Source organism: Centruroides vittatus, unplaced genomic scaffold, assembly GCF_030686945.1.
Source record: "Centruroides vittatus isolate TY-2023 unplaced genomic scaffold, ASM3068694v2 contig_385, whole genome shotgun sequence".
NCBI lineage: Eukaryota > Metazoa > Arthropoda > Arachnida > Scorpiones > Buthidae > Centruroides > Centruroides vittatus.
This window is the reverse complement of record NW_027122202.1, coordinates 16,383-37,169: the sequence shown is the minus strand read 5'-3', so window position 1 is coordinate 37,169 and position 20,787 is coordinate 16,383. Positions and strand designations below refer to the sequence as shown.

Sequence of the window (20,787 nt, the reverse complement as noted above, 5' to 3'; positions counted from 1 at the left end):
TCCATAAATTTCTGAATAGATCGATAGACAGATAACACTTTATTGCACCAAAAATACATCCCCGCTGGATCCGCGCTGGATCCAGCTGGAATGATTTCAATTCAGCAAAAATCCAGCTGGATTCAAAACACTGCTGGATTGCAATCCCTAATTGTGGATAAGGTAAAATTGCAAGTTTTTATATAAGCAAGTCATATCTCCGTAAGTGTTTTAGTTAAGAGTGGGTTAAAAGCATTGTAAAATGTTGGATTTCCAGGAATTGAGTGCCTTTTAAGTGGTCGAAAAAATTTGTGTAGTGTGAGACAAGTTTTTAAAGTCCAGGGATGTGTTTCATATGGAACGAGACGTTTGGATACATTTGACTAAAGGATTGAGCGGGAGCTGTGTATTCTTTAGAAGCAACAAGCCACCAAAATTACAATTAATAGAGAATTCGAATGTGCTTTTTGTGAGCGGTTACAGCAGTTGGTTTGCTGAAAACATTAATACAGTGTTTTCAATGTCGAATTTAACATTTTCAATTATTTAATGTAAAAACCAGTCATGTAGCCGGGACATGTTATAACGTTTTCAGGCCAAACATTAAGTCTATATAAGTATCAGAGTTGATGTAGCCGACGTTTTCATTGCAAAAACGACAAAGCAGATCGTTCAGCTTCCGCCATCACGGTAGCCTAGAAGTTTCACAATAAGGTTTGAAACGTCGAGCATGATTACAGTAACTTTCCAGACGCCACTGTAAAATTTCAAGGCTTACAGGAAGGCGGAGCTGAACGTTTGACGTTTTTCGGGATGAAAACGTCGGCCGGACCCTCGGTATATATTATGTAACTGTGCAAAAATGAATGGTTTTTTAGACATTGCAAAAGTGTTCAAACTGATTAGTAACTGAGATTATACAAATAATATGAATGTCTTTAAGTTAAAAAAATTTAAAAACGTGTTAAAATGTACAGTACATTCAGTCCCACTTTCTCCTGTACTTATTACAATGATTAATTCTGTAAAAAAGATTTACGATTCCAGATCTTTCCAACAAAAATTTCGGCTAGAAAACAAAACAACGATAAAGTATATCCTGTGCAAAGGAGAACAAAGGCGCCAAACAGATCATCTGCAGACAAAGATTTCGGATCATTAAGCGGTGTTGGTTTCCGTTCGAAAACGGTTGCTCCACTCATTTTAAGAAGGATTCCAGTTTCAAATAATCTTCTCACTCTGAAAACAAATTAATTTTATAAATAGATCAAAGTTACTTAATGAAGCTAGCTTTAAAAGTTAACTTACAAATTGTCGATTTTACTTTTATACGGAAATCCCTTTCTCATGGCAAATGAGAAGACTCGTGTGAACAGGACATCTTCGGAAACGAAATATTGATCGTCAGAATCTATAGTTAGTACTTTTAATAGTCCCGGTGACGAAATAATTGCAAGTGGTGACGTTTCACCGTATACCTTAACAGCTTTTTTCGCTAATTCTAAACGTTTCATGTTGAGATCCAAGCCTTTCGAAATTTGTGTTTTAGCAAATTTATCTGCTATGTTAGTTTTATTCTCTTTTTCAATCTGTTCTACCAGAATGTCGCGATTCGAATAGAGGTGCTTTGCCAAGGTATTTACATATCCAATTTTTGATTTCTGTAAAGAATTCTATTGTTATTCAAGTAATAAAAAAAATTTTTTACGAACTAGAGGATTCGTTAATAATCTACTAATTCATTGTGGAATTAATATCAAAGTCCATAAAAGAGGAAAATGCAGTCCAGTGGCATGCCATCATTGGAAGCGGTGGAAGCGCTGCTTCCGCCTTCTAATGACCTTCTTTCTATTTTATAAAATATAAATGTTCATATTTTAACGTACTTTGAATTAATTAAAATTCAATTTAATTTCATCTTAAATTGGAAAAATAAGTAATTAATAGTAACTAATTAATAGTTATGTTTCCAATTCATTGTAATTTTCGAAAACGATAAAAAAATTAATGTAGTAATTAACTTTTTATTTATTTATTTCATATTTGCAGACTAAAAAAATTACGAGTCACAAGAAGGCGTCAATTAACTACTACAGCCCGCGGAAAAAACGTAAAATTTATTCTGGCCCATGTTATAAAAAAAGTTGCCCACCCTAGACTAAAATTATAACTTAAACCAACCGATAGGAGTTTACTGGCATGTTTTTATGATAGTTCTGTATCGTTGACAAGAGTTAAAAAAAATCCATTAAAATATTTGATATATTTATTCCGCATTTATTTCGCTTTCCCATCTTATATTACTTACGGATTTCAATGTTCTACCGGTGATATTACGATTTAGTATGTCCCATCTGTAAGAGATGCAGAAAAAATGTGTACAATTCTAGTACGGTGTTAAAAAATTAACTGTTACTTTTGCAGCATCATTTACAACCAAATTTAATGAATGAGACGTACAAGGTACAAAAAAAGCTCTAAAATTTATTTTCCTTAAATTTACGATTTATATATCCGTTGTCATAAAAATTTGTGTTTTCACTGTTTTCCCAAGACTACAGATATTCAAGTACAAAGTAACCGGTTTCGACTTATTTCTACTTAAGAAGTAATCAAACAATTAGAAGATTAGGGAATTGGGAACATAAATAAAACCCTGCCGAAAAAGCCAGAATTTTACTTAAACAAAAGCTTAACCGAACCAATCACTCGCTCAGTACAGTGAAGACTGATCTTTCATAATATTAGATAATAAAGATAGAAATTTTTCCAGTTCAATGAGAGTAAAAAAGTTGTAAATTTTGGAAATTTTCGTAGACCCTGGTCATAAAACGAATTAGTTAGAAAACAAATGACAGACAATCTACTTAGTATTAAGTTTAACATATTTAGATTTTTACGGCTATGGTGAGAAATGTTTAAAATTTACAACAACCGTGTCGCGTCGTTTGAGATATACTAGTGATGCGACAAAAGAGGCATTTGACATTGACCGGTATCGGCACCCTCGGGATTTGGCACGCACACACTACACACCTACCTCGACCGTCTGTGATTCAATCCATTAGCTACTCGTAACGAGCTATTTGACTAAGTGGATTGTTTTTACAATTTAAAAAGGAAAGAATACTTTATGCTATTTTTATGTACGTTTCTTTACAAAGCTATATTTTAATTATAATATTTTTTAAAAGTATATTAATACAATCGAACAATACATTGTACCAGGTATGTATATCCACCGCACGTTTTATTTCACCGAGTAAGTTTTTATAATTTATTTTTAATTTTAGCCCTTATATCGTGGCTAGCGATTCAGAATGTAATTGTGATATTAAAAATACATTGAGAGAAGTCTACAGTTTTTACTGGTTTATCGAACAAATGAATACGAATGGACTCTAGACCAGCGATTCTTAGCAGGAGGACAGCGACCCCCTGGGGGTCAGTAAGAAGATTGCCGGGGACCACCAAATTATGCAAAATTTCCTTCAAAATATAATAATAAGAAAATTGATGTATAACCGAATATCGTATTGAAAAGTAAAATAAGAAAGATAGTTTTCCTATTTAGTTTTTTTATTTGTTTTTTATTTCTTCCTACATACAACTTTGTTAGTACAGAAGAAATAAATGCAAATATGCTACTTACACCGCAGTATTTACTTCTATTATTCCAAAGCAATTCTAAGAAACTATTAATGCTTGGAAGTTTAAAAATAATTAGGAAAAATAATAGGCTTTGAAAATTAAAATATTTTTGCAAAAGATATGTCAATTCCTTACCACAAGTTGTGGGCGTTTTAGTTTTAGTTTAGTTTTAGCATCGACATTGGATCGATTTATCGACATGTTTTTTATTTTATTTTTTGTTAAAAATTAATGACTTTTCATGTTTAATTGTGAAGTTTGAATGTTATTTAAATAGATAATAAAATAATAACGTTATGATTTACATTTATTATATAAAAATAAAGCAATAATAACAAACTCAACTTATTATAGATAATTTAACAAATATAAATTATTATTTTAAAAAATGGGGGTTACAAAAAATTATGAAATATTTGGTGGGCCGAGAGTATAAAAAGGTTAAGAACCACTGCCCTAGACCATCACTGACGCGCAAATAACTAATTGCCCCTGGAAGTCGGCTTCTGACAGAAACACAGCTTCCCTTTCATCAAATGTCACGGCACGTCACTGCTGCAGTCTAATGTCATCCATGAATTGTTATTTGTATAAGCCAGTCTTGAAGAAATTACGCTTAAATGAATCTGCTGTATTTTTGCAATTGTAAATGGTAAACGAGCCAAATGACTTTTGCTTTCTGATCAAAGTAAGCGGTAGCACTCTAGAGTAATGCGATGACACACGTGTTAATAGTTCCAACCTCGACCCATAATATTTTCATGTTCAACGAATCGATCTGGATGAAATTTGAAACAGTGCTTATGATAAGTGTTTTGCATGCCATAAATTTTGCATATTTTGCGATTGGCTTTCTGCCGTCTAAATTTACAACCGGAGGAAATTGTGAGGCCAAGCATCCTAACCATGTAAGACTTTCTATATATGAAATTCGCATTTTTGAACGGATGCTCGTTCTCTGGTGTTTAAAAATAGAACTATTTTGTCTGGGTCGTTTGAATTATTCTTGTGTATCGTCAACAGTAGAAATGAACAGCAATAGAAAAAACAATAGTTCCTGTTGCGTTGCAAATTGCAATTTCAAAGCCATACGGGAGCCTAATATATGTTTTCGTCTAATCTCACGTGAAAAACAGATGCGAAGCTCATAAATTTAACGACAGAAAGACTTTAGAATAAGCAAAAAGTTTTTCGATTGTTCAGCTTTATATGAATAAGTTATGCTGTCAATTTTAAGATTTTTCCTTAATGCTTAAAATGCCAATAATTAACGTAAACATATTAAATATTATACAATATAAAAAGTAGTTAAAATATATTTTGTTATTTGTAAAAATAAAAATTATTAGAAAATTTGACTTAAATTTTCTTTTCTGTAAAAATTTTTGAGCGCCGTTGAAGCTCGAAACCTATAGAAAAAAGAAACATAGCTTCCGTGTAAATACGGCGCTGATGAGACAGATGTTAAAGCTAATGGTTTTTAACACAAGCAACACAATTATATAAAACAATCTCTCACTTGTTTCTGTAATATCTTATGTAATTACGTGTCCCGTTGCAATAATTGTTTTCCTATAATTCTCTCGATAAACAGCTACAACCAGCGCACAATCCAGCAAAATGCAGCGACCTCTATAGTTCATAAAAAACGAGAATAGCTCTTTTGAGAGTTGACCATTTGAAAACTTTACTTAATAATATAGAATATTCATAAAATAACATACCATTTATTAAATTATGCCGTATTATTAAATCAGTTATTACGTGGCATGACAAGCTGTGGCCTGACAGCCAGATGAATAAAAATTTACCGGTAAAAGTATTTTATTATGAAATAATTGATAACTGAAAAAATACTTAAAAACTGGCGAAACAATTAGAAAAGTGAATCTCCGAGAAAACAATAAAATTTAAGGAAAGTTCTCAATGTCAGATGTGGTAGCTGTATATATGTAATGTAAATTTATATCTCTTTAATCCGAATAAATAAATCTGGTAACTTCCTCACAGCTATCAGGTTCGGTACTCCTTTATTGAAATTTACAAATGCATTTGGAGCTTATGTAGCGTTTAAGCCCCTCCTCAGTGTAATGCTATAAGTATTAAAAATAAGAAAAAATTTAATTATTTACAAAAAACGCGCGTGTAGATGATCTTCACAGACACAAAAAATATTTTATCTGCGTTTGAAGGCAGAGGCGCACCTTTAAAATTTTCAAAATACAAATATGGGTGTGTGTCGGGTTACAATAGTGCAAAGTGAAAATGACACGTAATTGACAAAAGTACAGAGTTCTACTGAAAATTTGGCAAACACATGGGTAATTGTCAGTTGACCACAGTTTGAAGTTTACAGACCAAATTAGCGTTTCAAACCATAGGGATACACTTTTTTTTTAAATTAAAAATAACCGTATTATATTAACAGTAATATTGTTGTAGGTTATTATAAGGATGAACCGATAAGCAAAATGGCCGATTACCGATTACCGATTAATTACGCATTACCGGCCGATACCGATTAATCGGTAAATTAGTGTTAATAATTTATTTTATTAATAGGTAATTATATTATGATTATTATCGCATGAAATTATACATTCTTAATAAAAATATAAAATTTCATACGATAAAAATAATTTTATAACAATTTGCTATAAAAATAACTTTTAATATGAGGCTATTTTTTCCCCTTTTACTCTGGAAGACAGCAATCGAGATACCACCTTATATTTAATAATTCACGCAACAGAAACTCTGAAATTATTTTTATTATGGGACTACTGCCGAATGGCAGTAGTTCCTTTAGTAGCATTAATACCACAATAAGACTAAAAATTCAATAAAAAATGATTTTCAGCATATATAGAAAACAAGTCTTTATGCTTGTCATTTTTATTAGATTCAAAATTGAAAATAAAATTTCAAAAAAAAGATATGATAGAGGAAATAAAAAGATAGACAATCGATAGCTCAAATGATGTTGATAATTCAAAATCTCAAGAAGAATTAAATCCTGAAGCTTCCACTTCTGGAGATGATCAAGATGGAGGAGAATCTCTAAGTTTTTCTGATTTATTTGATGAATTGGTTTCTGGTAAACGAAAAAATGGATAAGATCATGTTGTTTTTTTTAAAAAAAAAGAAAAACGAAACAAACGAACAAACGTTTCGATCAAAAATTAAAAAAATATTTACATTTACCTATTATACAAATTGACCCATTTTTGTGGTGAAGTTCGAAAGAACTTTTTCCTGATTTTAGCAAAATAGTTATGAAATATCTAAGCGCCCCAGCATTTTTCATTCAAAGTGAAAGAATTCTAGCACTGGAGGTAACACTTATGAGCCGGCAAAAAACAGGCTATGCCCTAAAAACGATGAAATTCTCATGTTTTTGCATCACAATTTAAGGGTTTTAAAGTTTAAATATTAAATTTTTATTGGTTTTATATATTTAAAGTTTAAGCTTTAAATGAAAGAAATAGCTATGAATAGATTACATTATATCTTATAATATGTATTGGTAAAATAAATAATTTAACTTAAAAATTTTTTAATATTCAGTTTGTCATGTGATAAATATTAAGTATATAACATAAATTTATTATTTTTTATTACTAGCCTTATACGTGACATTCTAACAAAAATATTAAAATGCAAAATTGGCTGATTATTCAAACCGTATGTATAGGATACATACCAACATGATATTTAGCGATATATAGTTATACTTTTTTAACGTGGTGTATCCTTTTAAAAATTGTTTGGAATAACTTTCATTAAATTACATGACATTTTCAATTACATGTGATTTTCACTTTGCACTATTGTCACCCGACACACACTCATTTGTATTTTGAAAATTTTAAAGGCGCTTCTCTGCCTTCAAAGGTAGGTAAAGATTTTTTTGTGTGTCTGTAAAGATCATCTAAACGCGCGTTTATTGTAAATTTACTAAGTTTTTTGTTATTTTTAATATCTATAGCATTACAGTGAGGAGGGGCTTAAACGCTACGCAACCCGAAATGCATTTGTAAATTTCAATAAAGGAGTACCGAACCTGATAGCTGTGAGGAAGACTATAGAATTTATTTATTTGGATCAAAGAGACATACATTCACATGAAGGAAAGTTGTAAAAGTTGTGTCAGAAGAGTACTACAAGCAGTAGTACCAGTAAGACTTAACGTGAGAATAAAGTGCACATTACACAGACTACAACTACATGGAGTTTTGGATGCAATGTGATAACAGTACTAAATCATAAAAACAATCATCGTCACAGAAATAGACTTCAAACTTTACTTTGTGCCTTAAACTTGTAGCTTCCTTTTTTAAAAGTCGAATAATTTGGCTGAATATTACATCATATTTGAACAGTATCAGTGAAAATATTTTTTTATGCCGCAATTTTCAAAGGTATTTTTTATTTAGATGTTTTTAACGAGGTTTACTTTTCAAGTTGGTTTTAAGTTTTTACGGTAAACATATATAATACAGTTGCAAAACTATAGTATGATTGCAGATAGCCTTTTTTAATACTGCTACACTAGTTACACTGTAACGCTAGTTACAGCAACTAGTGTTTTGAGTCAGTGCTTATATTTTCATAAGCAGAGATTTTTTTATTGCGCGAATTTTGTACAAAGTAGATCCGGTTCTTTCATCTTGATCTCAGATTTACCACTTCCAGTGTTCCCATAAGAATGTTTTCATGTTTCTATATGTTAAACTTTTAATTCATAACGTCATTTTATTGATTTGAGATACAATTTAAAGCAACTTTGTACTTACATTTATGCTACCAATTTCATCCGATAGGAGTAGCGGTAAGCAAGAATATTCTCTTCTTTCAAGGGCTGATGCAAGTTGTTCGAATGTCTTTGGCATGGGTTTGTCTTTCTGCACGGCCATCACCGATGCTAACACGTTGCCATATCCCCATATCAGAACACTAATCGATAGCAACCACAATCCGAAAGTTATTCTGGACGTAAATCGATTTATTGCATGTATGTTAGCTCCTAGAACAATGGAAGTACTATGTGTTTACCGGGATCTGCCCGTGTTTTCGTGAGTGAGCAAAATTTTAAAAATTGCAAATGTTGAATAAAAGTTGATAAAATTTGCTAGCTTTCTTTTAATAAGCATCGTCATTTGTAAGTAAAACGTGCAATTTTCTGAAATTCTCCTTATTCGCATTATACGATTTCGGTCTGTCATCGCACTCTTTAAAAGTTATACCATTTCTTTGTTAAAATGAAATGAATTTAGCTTTAAAACGATTTGTAAAAGAAAAGGGGTTTGAACGAACAATTATAAAAGATGACGAAAAACATTGTGACTATGTCCAAAATATTAACATATTAACAAACATATTAACAAACTGCATGAAATATACTTTATTAGGGTTTCCACGATCTTTCATACTTATTATAAAAATTTTAATTTTGGAATTTTATTTAATGTTTTAACCTGTCTATCTGTTCGGTTTTTATTTCTCTTTTTGTTATATATGACAGGAAAAGTATAGTAATTGGTGATAAAACGAACCTTCAAGAATTTTACATTTTTGGACTCAACTTGAAACATCGAAAAACGAGAAAAAATCGAAGTAATTTCTGTGTGGCCACACACAAACTATTAGATAATAGTTTGTGTGTGTGGCCACGATTTTGTTCACTTACTTTGAAGCTTAATAACTCCTGATCTTTCTGCGAATTTTTGTGAAATTTTGCAAGGACGTTTGTGTGTTAGGGAGATTGTTGTTAAATTTAGGTGGTTACAGGTTGAGGTAGTGGGGAGATAAAGTGTGTTAAGTGTATCACAACTAGAGTCAGACTAAATCTAAATTTATTATCATTTATAATACGTATCCCTAACCAAAAAAATTAAGCCTTTTTTTATAATAGTTAAAAATATAAATTAGTTTTAATAAAACATGATAACAGACGCGCGACCAAAATTTTAAATGTTGGGGAGAAAGTTGAGCAAGTTCTTGCTGAATTTAATTTGTCTGGAAGAAAACTTTGGAAATCCTTTCATTTAGAATCTATTTTAAAATATAAGATGTTATTATTATGATTAATTGTTAACGAAACAGTGATTAATCCTCTATTATTCAGCAACTCCATTCTTATCTTCGTTAAACAGTTCAGTTCAGTTATTTAATTAAAAAGATACCAAAGGTACATAACCGGTGCCGTAATACATAACCGGAGAATGTTTAACCTTCGTTAAACATTGTCATGTGTTTGGAAATGCTTTTAATGAAATGTTTTGAATGTAAAATTTAAAATAGTGGTATGACAGTTCGAAATAACACCATGCCAAATCGACGATTTTTATAAAATTGCACAATTTACGTAAAAAATAAATTATTTCCTTTTAAAAACATACTCAATTTGTTCCTTTCTTGCACCGTTTTTCTATTTTTTAATTTTTGCTCATTTGCCAAATAATGAGGCAGAACCGGTAAATATTTACTATTAATAAAACCGTCATTTGCGCGACGTTTCTCAACGTAATTTTCACAAACTCAGTCGACTTACCTTGGTTTGTCGATGTTACGATAAGATACCAGTATATATTGCCTATAGGGTAAGGTTTCTCGTCTTTGTCTTTAATAACACAACGAAGATATAGTCCAAGCAGAACAATACAACCTAATAAAGCGAGCCACACCTATGTTAAATTTTCGTAGAAAGACAATCGTTATCGCATTCCAAAATTTGCAAGTTTTTGCAGATGATATTTCATATTTAACGAATAAAAATTATAGTTAAAAATTGCAAAACTCACTTCTAAAGAAAGAACATTTACGATTGTTTGCCAGTTGATTTCCTGTTTTCTCACTTTTATTACGAAAACTATTGGAGATATTAAATGAGGTACGGCATAATCCAGTTCGTGAAAATGTTCGTACTGAATTTTCAATGGAGACGTCGAAATATCAGCATCCTGTAAAAAGTAAAAAATATGCTTTAGACCAGTTATTCTCACACTTTTTCGATCCACCCCCCCCCTTTGTTCCATAAAGTTATACCCAACGACCCCGTGTGAGAAAGGATTGGTAATATTTTTAGGAAAACTTTTCTATGAATCTCACACTTTAGTGCCCTTACCATACATTGTTCTCGACATCTGGAAACCATTAAATGCAATGTTTCCTGTTATCCGTTTGACAAAGGAAAGGGAACTTTTAGCTTTGATCACCGTTCAGTACCCTGCCTCCAGCGCCCCCTAGATTTACTCACCGCCCACAACGAGGCGTTATCGCCTACTTTGAGAAACGCTGGTTTAGACAAATAATTGATGGAATATATAAACGCCTTACGGTTTATAAAAAGTAACGCAGTGTTCTTGCACTTTCCAAAAAGAAAGAACAATCCTTATAACCACGAAAGATCACAATATCCCTATAACAGTAAAAGTGCTCAGCAAGTAAATCACTATAATACAACACCTTAATTTTGCTGAGAATTAGATATTTTAATCACAAACGCTTTCGACCTGATTAACAGGCCATCTTCAGGTCTAAAAAACGACAATGTAACAGAAACGTTCCATGTATAGAATATAAATATTTAAATCAAAATTTTTAGAACAAAAATTTAAAAAATATACAATAGAGACGGAATAAAATATAAAATTAAAATATACAAGAGAATAAATAAAAATAAACTAAAAAATATAATATACATAATAAATCTTCCCATAACTGATTCTAGCATGAGTTTTCAGTGAATTTTTTAATCATGTTAAATTAAGGTGTTGTGTTATAGTGATCACAATATCCTTTGAAAGAAGGCACAAACCGAATGTCGAAAGGTTTACATTGAGATAATTCATTGAAACTAAAAATTTGATATGTTTATTTTTTCGTTTTGAATCGAATAAAATTAAAATAAGTATTAAGCAACGCATATTTCAAAGTCGAAATTATATATTGTTAGAAATTAGACCAAATGCACTAATTGAATTTGTAATCAGAGATCTTGATTCGATTTTTGAATTTCAATATTCCGAGTATAGTAACGTAGCATCAGCGAGATCACTTCTGAGCAGCAGTGTTTGTTGAAAAATCTTATAACGAATGATTACAATTGCTTGGCACACAAACGAAATCCTTATATTTGCTAGGCATTGAATACTTTTATTTTGTGTTTTGTTCGTTTTTTGCGGTCATTTTCCATTAGGCGTATGCAATACAAGTTTTTCCTATTTTTCCCTCAAAATACCTCGTGACACAATCACTTCCACCCCAGTGTATCTTACGAACAAAGCCATTAACTCTTACTTGTTATTACACTTCTGGATTCATTATAAAAATTAATGGAATGTAACAAAGGTCGATGAGAATTGTTTAGTGTTAATTGTATTTGTTCGAAACAATTTTATTTACAGTTCATCACACTTTTAAACAAAAACTTATAACATACGAGTATTAACGAAATGATTCTTTAAAATCGAATAAAAAAGAGTAAATGTGAAAAATTTAAATTAAAAAATAAATACCTGATTTAGTAACTGAAACAGTTTAGCATCCTGTGCTTTTCGAACAAATTTTCCTAGGCTATTCAAAGATAAATTTCCATGTACGCAACTGAAAATACAAAAATGTTTTTAAGGTAAAAGTAGTATAGAAAGTAGGGCATTGCATTAACCATTGAATTAACGTTAACGCACTGTGACAAACTGTTAAGTACCATAATTTCCAAATTGTAAAAGTGAAGTCTAAACATTTCAAAAAAAAACTCTATTGACAATAAACTAAACAACGATTACTGTTCAGTCTAATAAGTAATCTCTTTCAATATCAATAACATCTTGCGAATTTTGCTGAAAATTCTGAATTCGGGACCTTTCTTTGAAAAAGATGTAAAGCAACGAATATTGTCATTCAACTGTATATTTCCAATAATGTTCTGCGCGGCGTGAATTCGATGGTAGTCGGATGCTGCAACTCTGGGCTGTAAGGTATACGACGCAGAAACTCTTGGCACAAACTGACCAGTTCGTCTGAACTCAACTTTGCTGTAAACGCCTCCGTGTTGTTGTAGTGATATCGAAGTTTTCAATTTATCGAGTTTATTGAACACTTATTTTGTTTTGCTAATTCTTTGCTGGTCGACGTGGTAATCGTTTATCGATTGCAGGAAAATTTCACTAATTGTGAAATTTCTGACTGGGTGATGTTCATGTTAAAGCGAAATGTCTTCATGTTTGTAATTATTGAATCAACTGTTGTAGGCTCGCCATCGAACGCATCTCTAATGAATGCCTTGCAGATGAGGTCATGGCAATATTTCAAGTAAGAGTGCAAGAGTATGCAAATGCTTCTAAAGTTTCGTATTGTCAGTCATTGTCGATTCATCTATTTTAAATAAAATAAGCCTATTGCATAGCTTATTATATTTAAAATAGGTATTTTATTTAAAATTGTCCAGGTATTTTATGAGAATTTTTTAACCTCTTAACAGTGAAGGACGAGAATAGTCGTCCAAGGCGATTGAGTGGCAGTGGTGAAAGACGACTATAGTCGGTAAAAAATTCTTATAAAATACCTGGACCATTTCGGGAAGTCGTAGAATTTTCACGAGTAGTTGGGTTCTCCAACTTTGTTTTGGAATATCCTTTAGTTTTCGAGAAATTACAATAAAAGAAAGAAAATTAAAATAAATATGAAATTTTAGACGGCCATCTATCGACATAAATCGAATTTAAATCTCCCGCCGTCATCTGATTGGTTAAAAAAATTTATATTCCTAATTGTCTCGCGTCAGAAAAAAGTAGGTGTGACTTCTGTAAATGACGCTATCGGGAGTGCACCGATAAGACCGGAAAAAGTAAACAGCCTACGTCATTAGTCTAACGGTCCTTGTCTGACCTAATTTTCGTAGAATCAACATTCAAGTAAGCTGTAGTAAAACGTAGTAGTTTATAGTAAAACGGTCTTTTCTAATATTCATAGTACTTTGTAATGCTCGGATTTCAATTTAATAAGTATTATTTAGTTCAGAAACATTATAAATACATCATTAAGTAGGAGAATAACGAAAAACTTTATTTTTTAGTATAATACAATTTACAAAATCGAAAGTTCGTATATCGTAATATTATAAAAAACTACCTCGAAACATACAAAGTCACCTAATTTACTTAAATTCAGTTCATTTACAACTGTAGATACTCTTGCCTTCCTCAGTTTCCTCAAAACAAAATTCGAAAACTTCAATTAATCCTATAAATATTTAAGCGCCATTACTATTCGAATTAACTGTAATTACAAATATAACTGAAAAATATTTTCGACATAAACCCTAGGCAATAATTATCAAAACAAAATTCTTCAATTACACTTTAAATGTAAAAAAATCTACCAACAAATTAATTTGCTAATAAAGGGACTATCTGCTAATTAAAGTTTGTATTTTTCTTTGACGTAGTTCTACGTTTTAGCACTAAATTGGTAGACATGTCTAAATAACACGCTTATAAACACTAAAAACCATAAATGTCTCGAAACTAGAACTACATAATTATATGCACAAATAAATAAGTAAACCTATAATACATGCCTTCATTTACATCCAAACAAAGATCAGTACTCGCAAATTGTCAAAAAATAAATTATTTCCAACTTTTCTTTCTGTAAAGTAGCATATTCTGAAAAACAAGTTTTATATTCAGAGTAAAATTTCCACTTTTTATCCGTTAAAAACAACGCAAAATCTATGAATCCACGTAATAAAAATTTATCGCAGTGAACTTCGAAAAAACGAAAAACACAGAAACACCGAACCGCACGCTATTAAATTTTCCTGCCAATTGATTAATATAGTGATGCTCCTGTAAAAATTTCATCACATGACGAAAAGTTTTAGAATAAATGCTAAAAGTTTTAAAAACATTAAAGCCATTTAATCGGCGTGGCTTTTATAATTTAGAGTTTCTGAGTATTTTACTGTGAAACTCAATTTAGTAAACAGAAACAAAGTTAGGTTATTAAGTATTAACAGCACAATACAATAATTTATACATAAGTTGAGTGTAAATACAGAAAAAAATCGAATTATATCAAAGATGGGAGAAACAAGCTTACATCCCCAGAACAGAGCTTATAATTCGTTGTTATTTTCAGCCTGTTTCTACTTCGACTGTTTTATCTTGGTAAAAGGTTAATTTTTTAAAATAAAAGTATTTTGTTCTTAGTGAAGAAAAATAAAAGTATCGAAATATAATATTCACACACACAAAAATATTCATGTATGTCGACATTAGAAATTTGAAATCAATTATAGAATGTCCTGGATAGACATATCGTGTGATTGTCTGTTTCTTCTGTCTTCTTTTGTTTTTCTACGTGAAAATAAGATATCTTTTATAACTATTGATAATATAAACATTTTGTTTCTTTATATATTACCTTCAATTACAGCTGCAAACTTTAACACATGGAGCATGTGAGAAAGTATTATTGTATAGATTATTACATTTTTATGAATACACCTGAGACTCATGACAATATATACTAACCTACTTTAAGTGTCAATATTTTATTTAGAATCATTTTAAACGTTATTATTACATCAAATTATGAAATGGAATGTTCCAAGTATAGGAGTAAGAGGAAGGGGAAAGAAACCACGCGTGGGGAAAAAATGAGTTTTTATTAAATTATAATGAAATTTACTTATATTTACGAGAAATATCGATAATTTTCTTCTGGAAAAATGTATCTTGATAAAATTAATTATCTATATGAATGAAACTTTCAATAATACATTAGTTACAATGACTGACGTTCCTTTCTTACCCTTTCTGTAGTATGTCTTGTGTATTAAACATAGTTTCCTAGATTATAGCATAATAATGTGTAAAAAACGGCAAATTCTGTTAATTTGTAAACGCAGATACTATCACATAACAAACATACTGTATCCTCCGTATATTTAAAGTCAGTTATTCGCGATTGAATTTTTCTAAATAAACCTGTTTAATCCGTAATTTGACAGAAAGAAATTGTTTATGGCCGTATTTCATATATCTAATGTTTTTCTCGTGATATTATTTCAAATATGAAAAAAAATATACATTTTTAATATGGATATACATGAATATTTTTGTGTGTGTGAATATTATATTTCGATACTTTTATCTTTCTTCACTAAGAACAAAGTACTTTTATTTTAAAAAATTAACCTTTTACCAAGATAAAACAGTCGAAGTGGGACCAGACTGAAAATGACAATGAGTATATGAGCTCTGTTCGAGGGATGTCAGCTTATTCGTCTCATTTTTGATATAAATCGTTTTTTTTTCTGTATTTACACTCAATTTACGTAAAAATTATTCTATTGTCTTGTTTATAATTAATAGCTGAACTTTGTTTCTGTTTACTGAATGGAATTTCACCGTAAAATATTCGGAAACTAAATTATAAAAGCCAAACAAATTAAATAGCTTAATTTTTACAATATCCACTTAAAATGGATAAAAACATTATTACATATTTATTATTTATTCGTGCATATCGACGTCTTTCGAAGAAATAATCATTTATTGTAGAGTTTTTATAAGCTGAAAATTATTCTGTTGTCTTTGATGAAATTTGTTACAATTTACTAATTTTTACAGAAATATTAAATTTTAAACGATGACATTAGTCAAAATTTATTAATTTGTACACAAACATTAAATTTAAAACATATTTCTTCATATTTCTTGGTGATCACGTGACCGAAAGCTATTTTTATCTTGGCTGGAATTTTCCCACATTGATCTTTGTCATATGTAATTTGCATATTAGTGATAGTACATTACTAATCTTTATTAAACAGATCTAGACATATTATATTATTTAAATTTGACTGGATTAGTAAAATAATTATATAAAATTTTTAGTATTTTTCAGGAAAACTTCAATCCAGGTGACGTAAGAGTCATCCATGGTTCGCGGGAGAATTTGCGCAAAGATCTTTTTTATATCTAATTTGCATAATTATAATGGAAAATTACTAATCTTTATTAAACAGATTAAGTTATTGTGTATTAATTAAATTCATCGGTTTTTGTGGAAGAATTCTTTAAAACTTTTAGCGTTTATTTAGAAACTTTTTGTCACCTGATGACATTGGACAAGAGCATTTTCGTTTTGTCTATTGTATATGACATTCGGAGATTTCGTGAAGTGCGGTTTAATGCTTCTGTGTTTCTCGTTTTTCGAAGTCACTGCGATAATTTTTTATTACGTGGATTCATACATTTTGCGTTGATTGCAATGGATATTTAAAGGCGTAAAGTTTACTGTGAATTAGTTCTAAATTCAGAAAGAAAGTTGAAAATAATTTATTTTTTCGACAATTTGCGAGAACTGACCTTTGGATATTACATATGGATATAAATGAAGGTATGTATTATTGGGCTACTAATTTATTTGTGTTTATGTGTATTGTTGTACTGTAACTTAGTTTGTTTTACTATGTTAGAGAAAGTAGGTCACACATTGGATTTCTGACATAAAACTGTCGGCTTTTTCAGAGTGAAGCGGACCCTCTCAGTGAAGTGTGTTTTAGGGAAGTTATGCTTTTTTTTCTGATGCATGCCAATGATGAAAATTGTTTTTAAAATTAAATATCGGTCAATGACGATAACATATGTTATAAATGTGAAGATGAATATAAAAATATTTCTACATTTTTTGTTGTTTCTTAAAAATTAATTTATTCAAATTTATTATATGTCAAGTAAGTTTATTTACAAAATGCTAATATTTTAATCCGCTTTAATATTTCGGTGTAAATTTGAACAACGAATTTTAAAATTTTAAATAAAAGATATACTGAAATTTTCTTTTATTTACAATGATTACGTCACTTCTACAGAATGTAGAACACGAGACGACCTTCACCCACATTTCAGTCTGGGGGGAAAGGCCGCCAGTCGTCGTAGTTGTAAACGTAACAACCTTTACGTCATCTATTGTTGTGGATGAAATTCGTTAACTGTCAATTACATTTTCTTGAATTTGATTCGCAAGTTGGAAAAAATCGTCATTACTTAAATGCCTAAAACTTTAAAAAATTATATAAAATTGAAAATAAATTCAAAACTTTTGGAAAAATCGTAACGGATGGAAAATCAAAAAAGAATTTATTATAAATTTTTTTAAAAAAATTTTGCAAAAAATTACCGCGAAAAAAATTCATATATAAAAATATTATATGACAATAAAGAACGATTTTTTCTTTACTAGACGTAACTGTTTAAAATTTTTTTTCCTAAACGGAAACGAGAAAAACGCGTGGGAAAATTCTTAAAAAATTTCCCACGCTTTAGCTCCACAACTAAGTGGAAGTGCTACGGCTGACTGTTCCACTGTTAAGAGGTTAATAATAATAATATTGTTAATACTAAAGAAAAGAAGCTACCGCATGACAGTATCAAATATTCAAGCTAAATGGCTGTTTTCTACGAGTCCAGTTATAACTGCATGCATATTGTTGCTTTTGCGCGTTACGTTCACGCGTTGTGTTCAGTTACGAGTGTAACACATAAAGTTAAGACATCGCGAGCGATCGACCAAAACTGGCATCGCGATCGACTGGTCGATAGCGATCGACTTGTTGGCCAACCGTGGACTACAGTATGCTAAATGTATCTCGGACAATATTATATTAGATGCTCAAGGTGTGTTCCACGCCTCTCGATGAAAGTGGTCACATGTCTCATTATGGAATGACAGACATTTTCAAATTTTATAGCCTATATTGTGAACTGCATTACAGACAGTATCCAAACGTTTCCACATAAGATTCTTGAAAATTGGTCAGTATATAAAATACTTTTCTGGTGACGCGAGGTCCGTGAAGTGGAGTGGGCTATGAAACGGACTTTTTACAAGTGACCTGTCAGCTACGAAAGATTGTTCCAGATATTGAGAAAGTAAACCAGATAAATTGTACTAACTCAACTTTAGTGCATTTCTAGATATATGTTAATAGAAGAAACTTTATCTTTTTATTCTGCGAAAAATCTATTTTGAAAGTTTGTGCCTTTAGTTCTAAACAACCCCCTGTATCAATATAAAAAGTTTATTTTTAAATACTTTGATGAACAGAAACCATAAATTTGATATCGTAAATATCTAACATAATCCTTATAAAAGACAAATTTTAGTTTTCAGAACTGCAATATACTGTGACCGAAATTTCTGTCCGAACGGGAAACACTGCTACGTAAATAAATACGTTTCAAAAATGAAGTTTGTTTGTTTTACGTAACGATTGGCAAACGTACAGGAAATTATACATACCTGGCATTTAACGTTTTGTAGATTAATGACGAAAAATCCTTCATATGCCCGAAATATTGTTCTTGGCAGGGTACATTGAAAAGCAGAGAGTACTGAAAGTAAAAGTGAGCATTTATTTTTTTGAGTTATCGTCGCAACATTCGGCAAACGCTGCTATAATTAACAAAAAAGTGGTAACTTTGTCAACTAATGACACACGCTTAAAGTATATTGCAAAGAATCGACACTTCTAACGAATCGAGTTAAGACTAGAAAAAAATTATTAATGGTTACTTCTGCATTGTCAAAATATGAAACTCAAAAACACAGGCGCACACACTCGCAGATTTACCGGAAAAAATCGAACACATTTCTAGACCCATCTAAAAATTCTTTAGTTAGTATTGGAAATGAGCGACCGAATTCTTGCTCATGGTGAAAACAGGCAAAACATCTATCCTCTAGTAATCTTAGTCTTCGCTGTCGTTACTATATGCGTGAGCAACGCCGGGCTCATCTGCTAGTATTCAAGTATTTATGCATCAAATTCGAACAATCTGTTGCCTTTTACTTAGACATGAAAAGCAAGTGCAGTGATATACGGGAAGGTACTGTGTTGCTGCCGACAAGATGATTGCAGATACTTATACATATTACCAAATAATTGAAAATTTGAAAAGGGTTAGAAGTAGCTACAAGTGCGGATAGTCAATTCCACCACTTGTAAAGAGAAAAATCCAAAAATCTAAACTTCCTCAAAATTTTGCAAATGTATGCGATGCATTGGAATTATTGGTATAAGGAGAGTGACATCATCACAAATAGTATCTATTATTACTGACTTCGTATTTACCGTGTTAGATACATTGGATAAATGAATAAATAAAAATTCCAGCAATGAACTGCACAATTTTCTGATGACACTGGTAATGTTTACAACACGCTCTTATCTTAGACACTATTTCCCCACTATTATGATTTTGAGAATCCAGAATTATTTCCTATCGAGTAATTTTATTGAAAATTTTGATATGAAATAAACCAAAAAAATTCGATTATATCTTTTTTCACGGACTTGTTTGTTTTCCAGGGGTGACCCATCTTCCGGACGTGTTACCGGGAGCCAACGAAAAAATTGCTATTAGACAAAGACTTTAAACTCACCAAAAAAAAACAAAGGCAACAATAGCGATTTGAAAGACCTACAAAATAAAAGAACGGTTTCGATGACGACAGAGGAGTTGTTGGTCATCTCTGGTTGTTTGGAAAAGATTCCATATTTCGCTAGTCGTCGACCTCTCTCTTACGTACACTTCGTCCACCGTTCGACTATTTTGAATATCGATCGAATTATCAAATTAAATATCGTCTTACTTTTGAAGAAATCCACGTATCTATAAAACCATTCCTCGTACATGAACATCTCATCAACGTCTACTAAATCTTTGGTCTTCGCCAACGTTAACTTAAAATTTCCAGGAAAGTTTGAATCTCTCAGTTTTCCAAGGTATTTATCAATTTCGTGTTCGGTTGTAAGCTCTCTCTCTTTCTCTTGGTTAGAGATTCGACCAACTTTAATTCAGAATAATAAGGATGCTGGTTTTTTCCATAGTGTTAATTCTAATATGTACAGTACAGTACAAACGCGTATATCAGTCTATACAATATAACGGATATTTGTGTACATATGCTGCAGTACAGTGTATTCTTTTCCTTTCTCCTAGGTGCAGAGGCTTAATGGGCGCTTCGAGCATTGTCACTGGTTGCTCATTCTGGCTTTGTCCCTTTCTAGTAAGATTTTTTATGAGAAAATCTAAATCTACCACATTCATATTTTTATTTAGTGATTTTGTTCATGTT

General features: G+C 31.0%; 1 protein-coding gene across 1 annotated transcript; it reads right to left on the bottom strand.

The window, feature by feature from the left end:
• Positions 1-995: 995 nt before the first annotated feature.
• On the bottom strand, positions 996-12,237 carry LOC136975739 (uncharacterized; the record flags this gene model as incomplete). The annotated part of the gene is made up of 6 exons (XM_067270833.1): positions 996-1,218; positions 1,288-1,640; positions 8,427-8,656; positions 10,184-10,316; positions 10,434-10,592; positions 12,150-12,237. Coding segments are annotated over 6 exons (1,186 nt in total), but the record flags the coding sequence as incomplete, so codon positions are not given.
• Between the last annotated feature and the right edge of the window lie 8,550 nt (positions 12,238-20,787).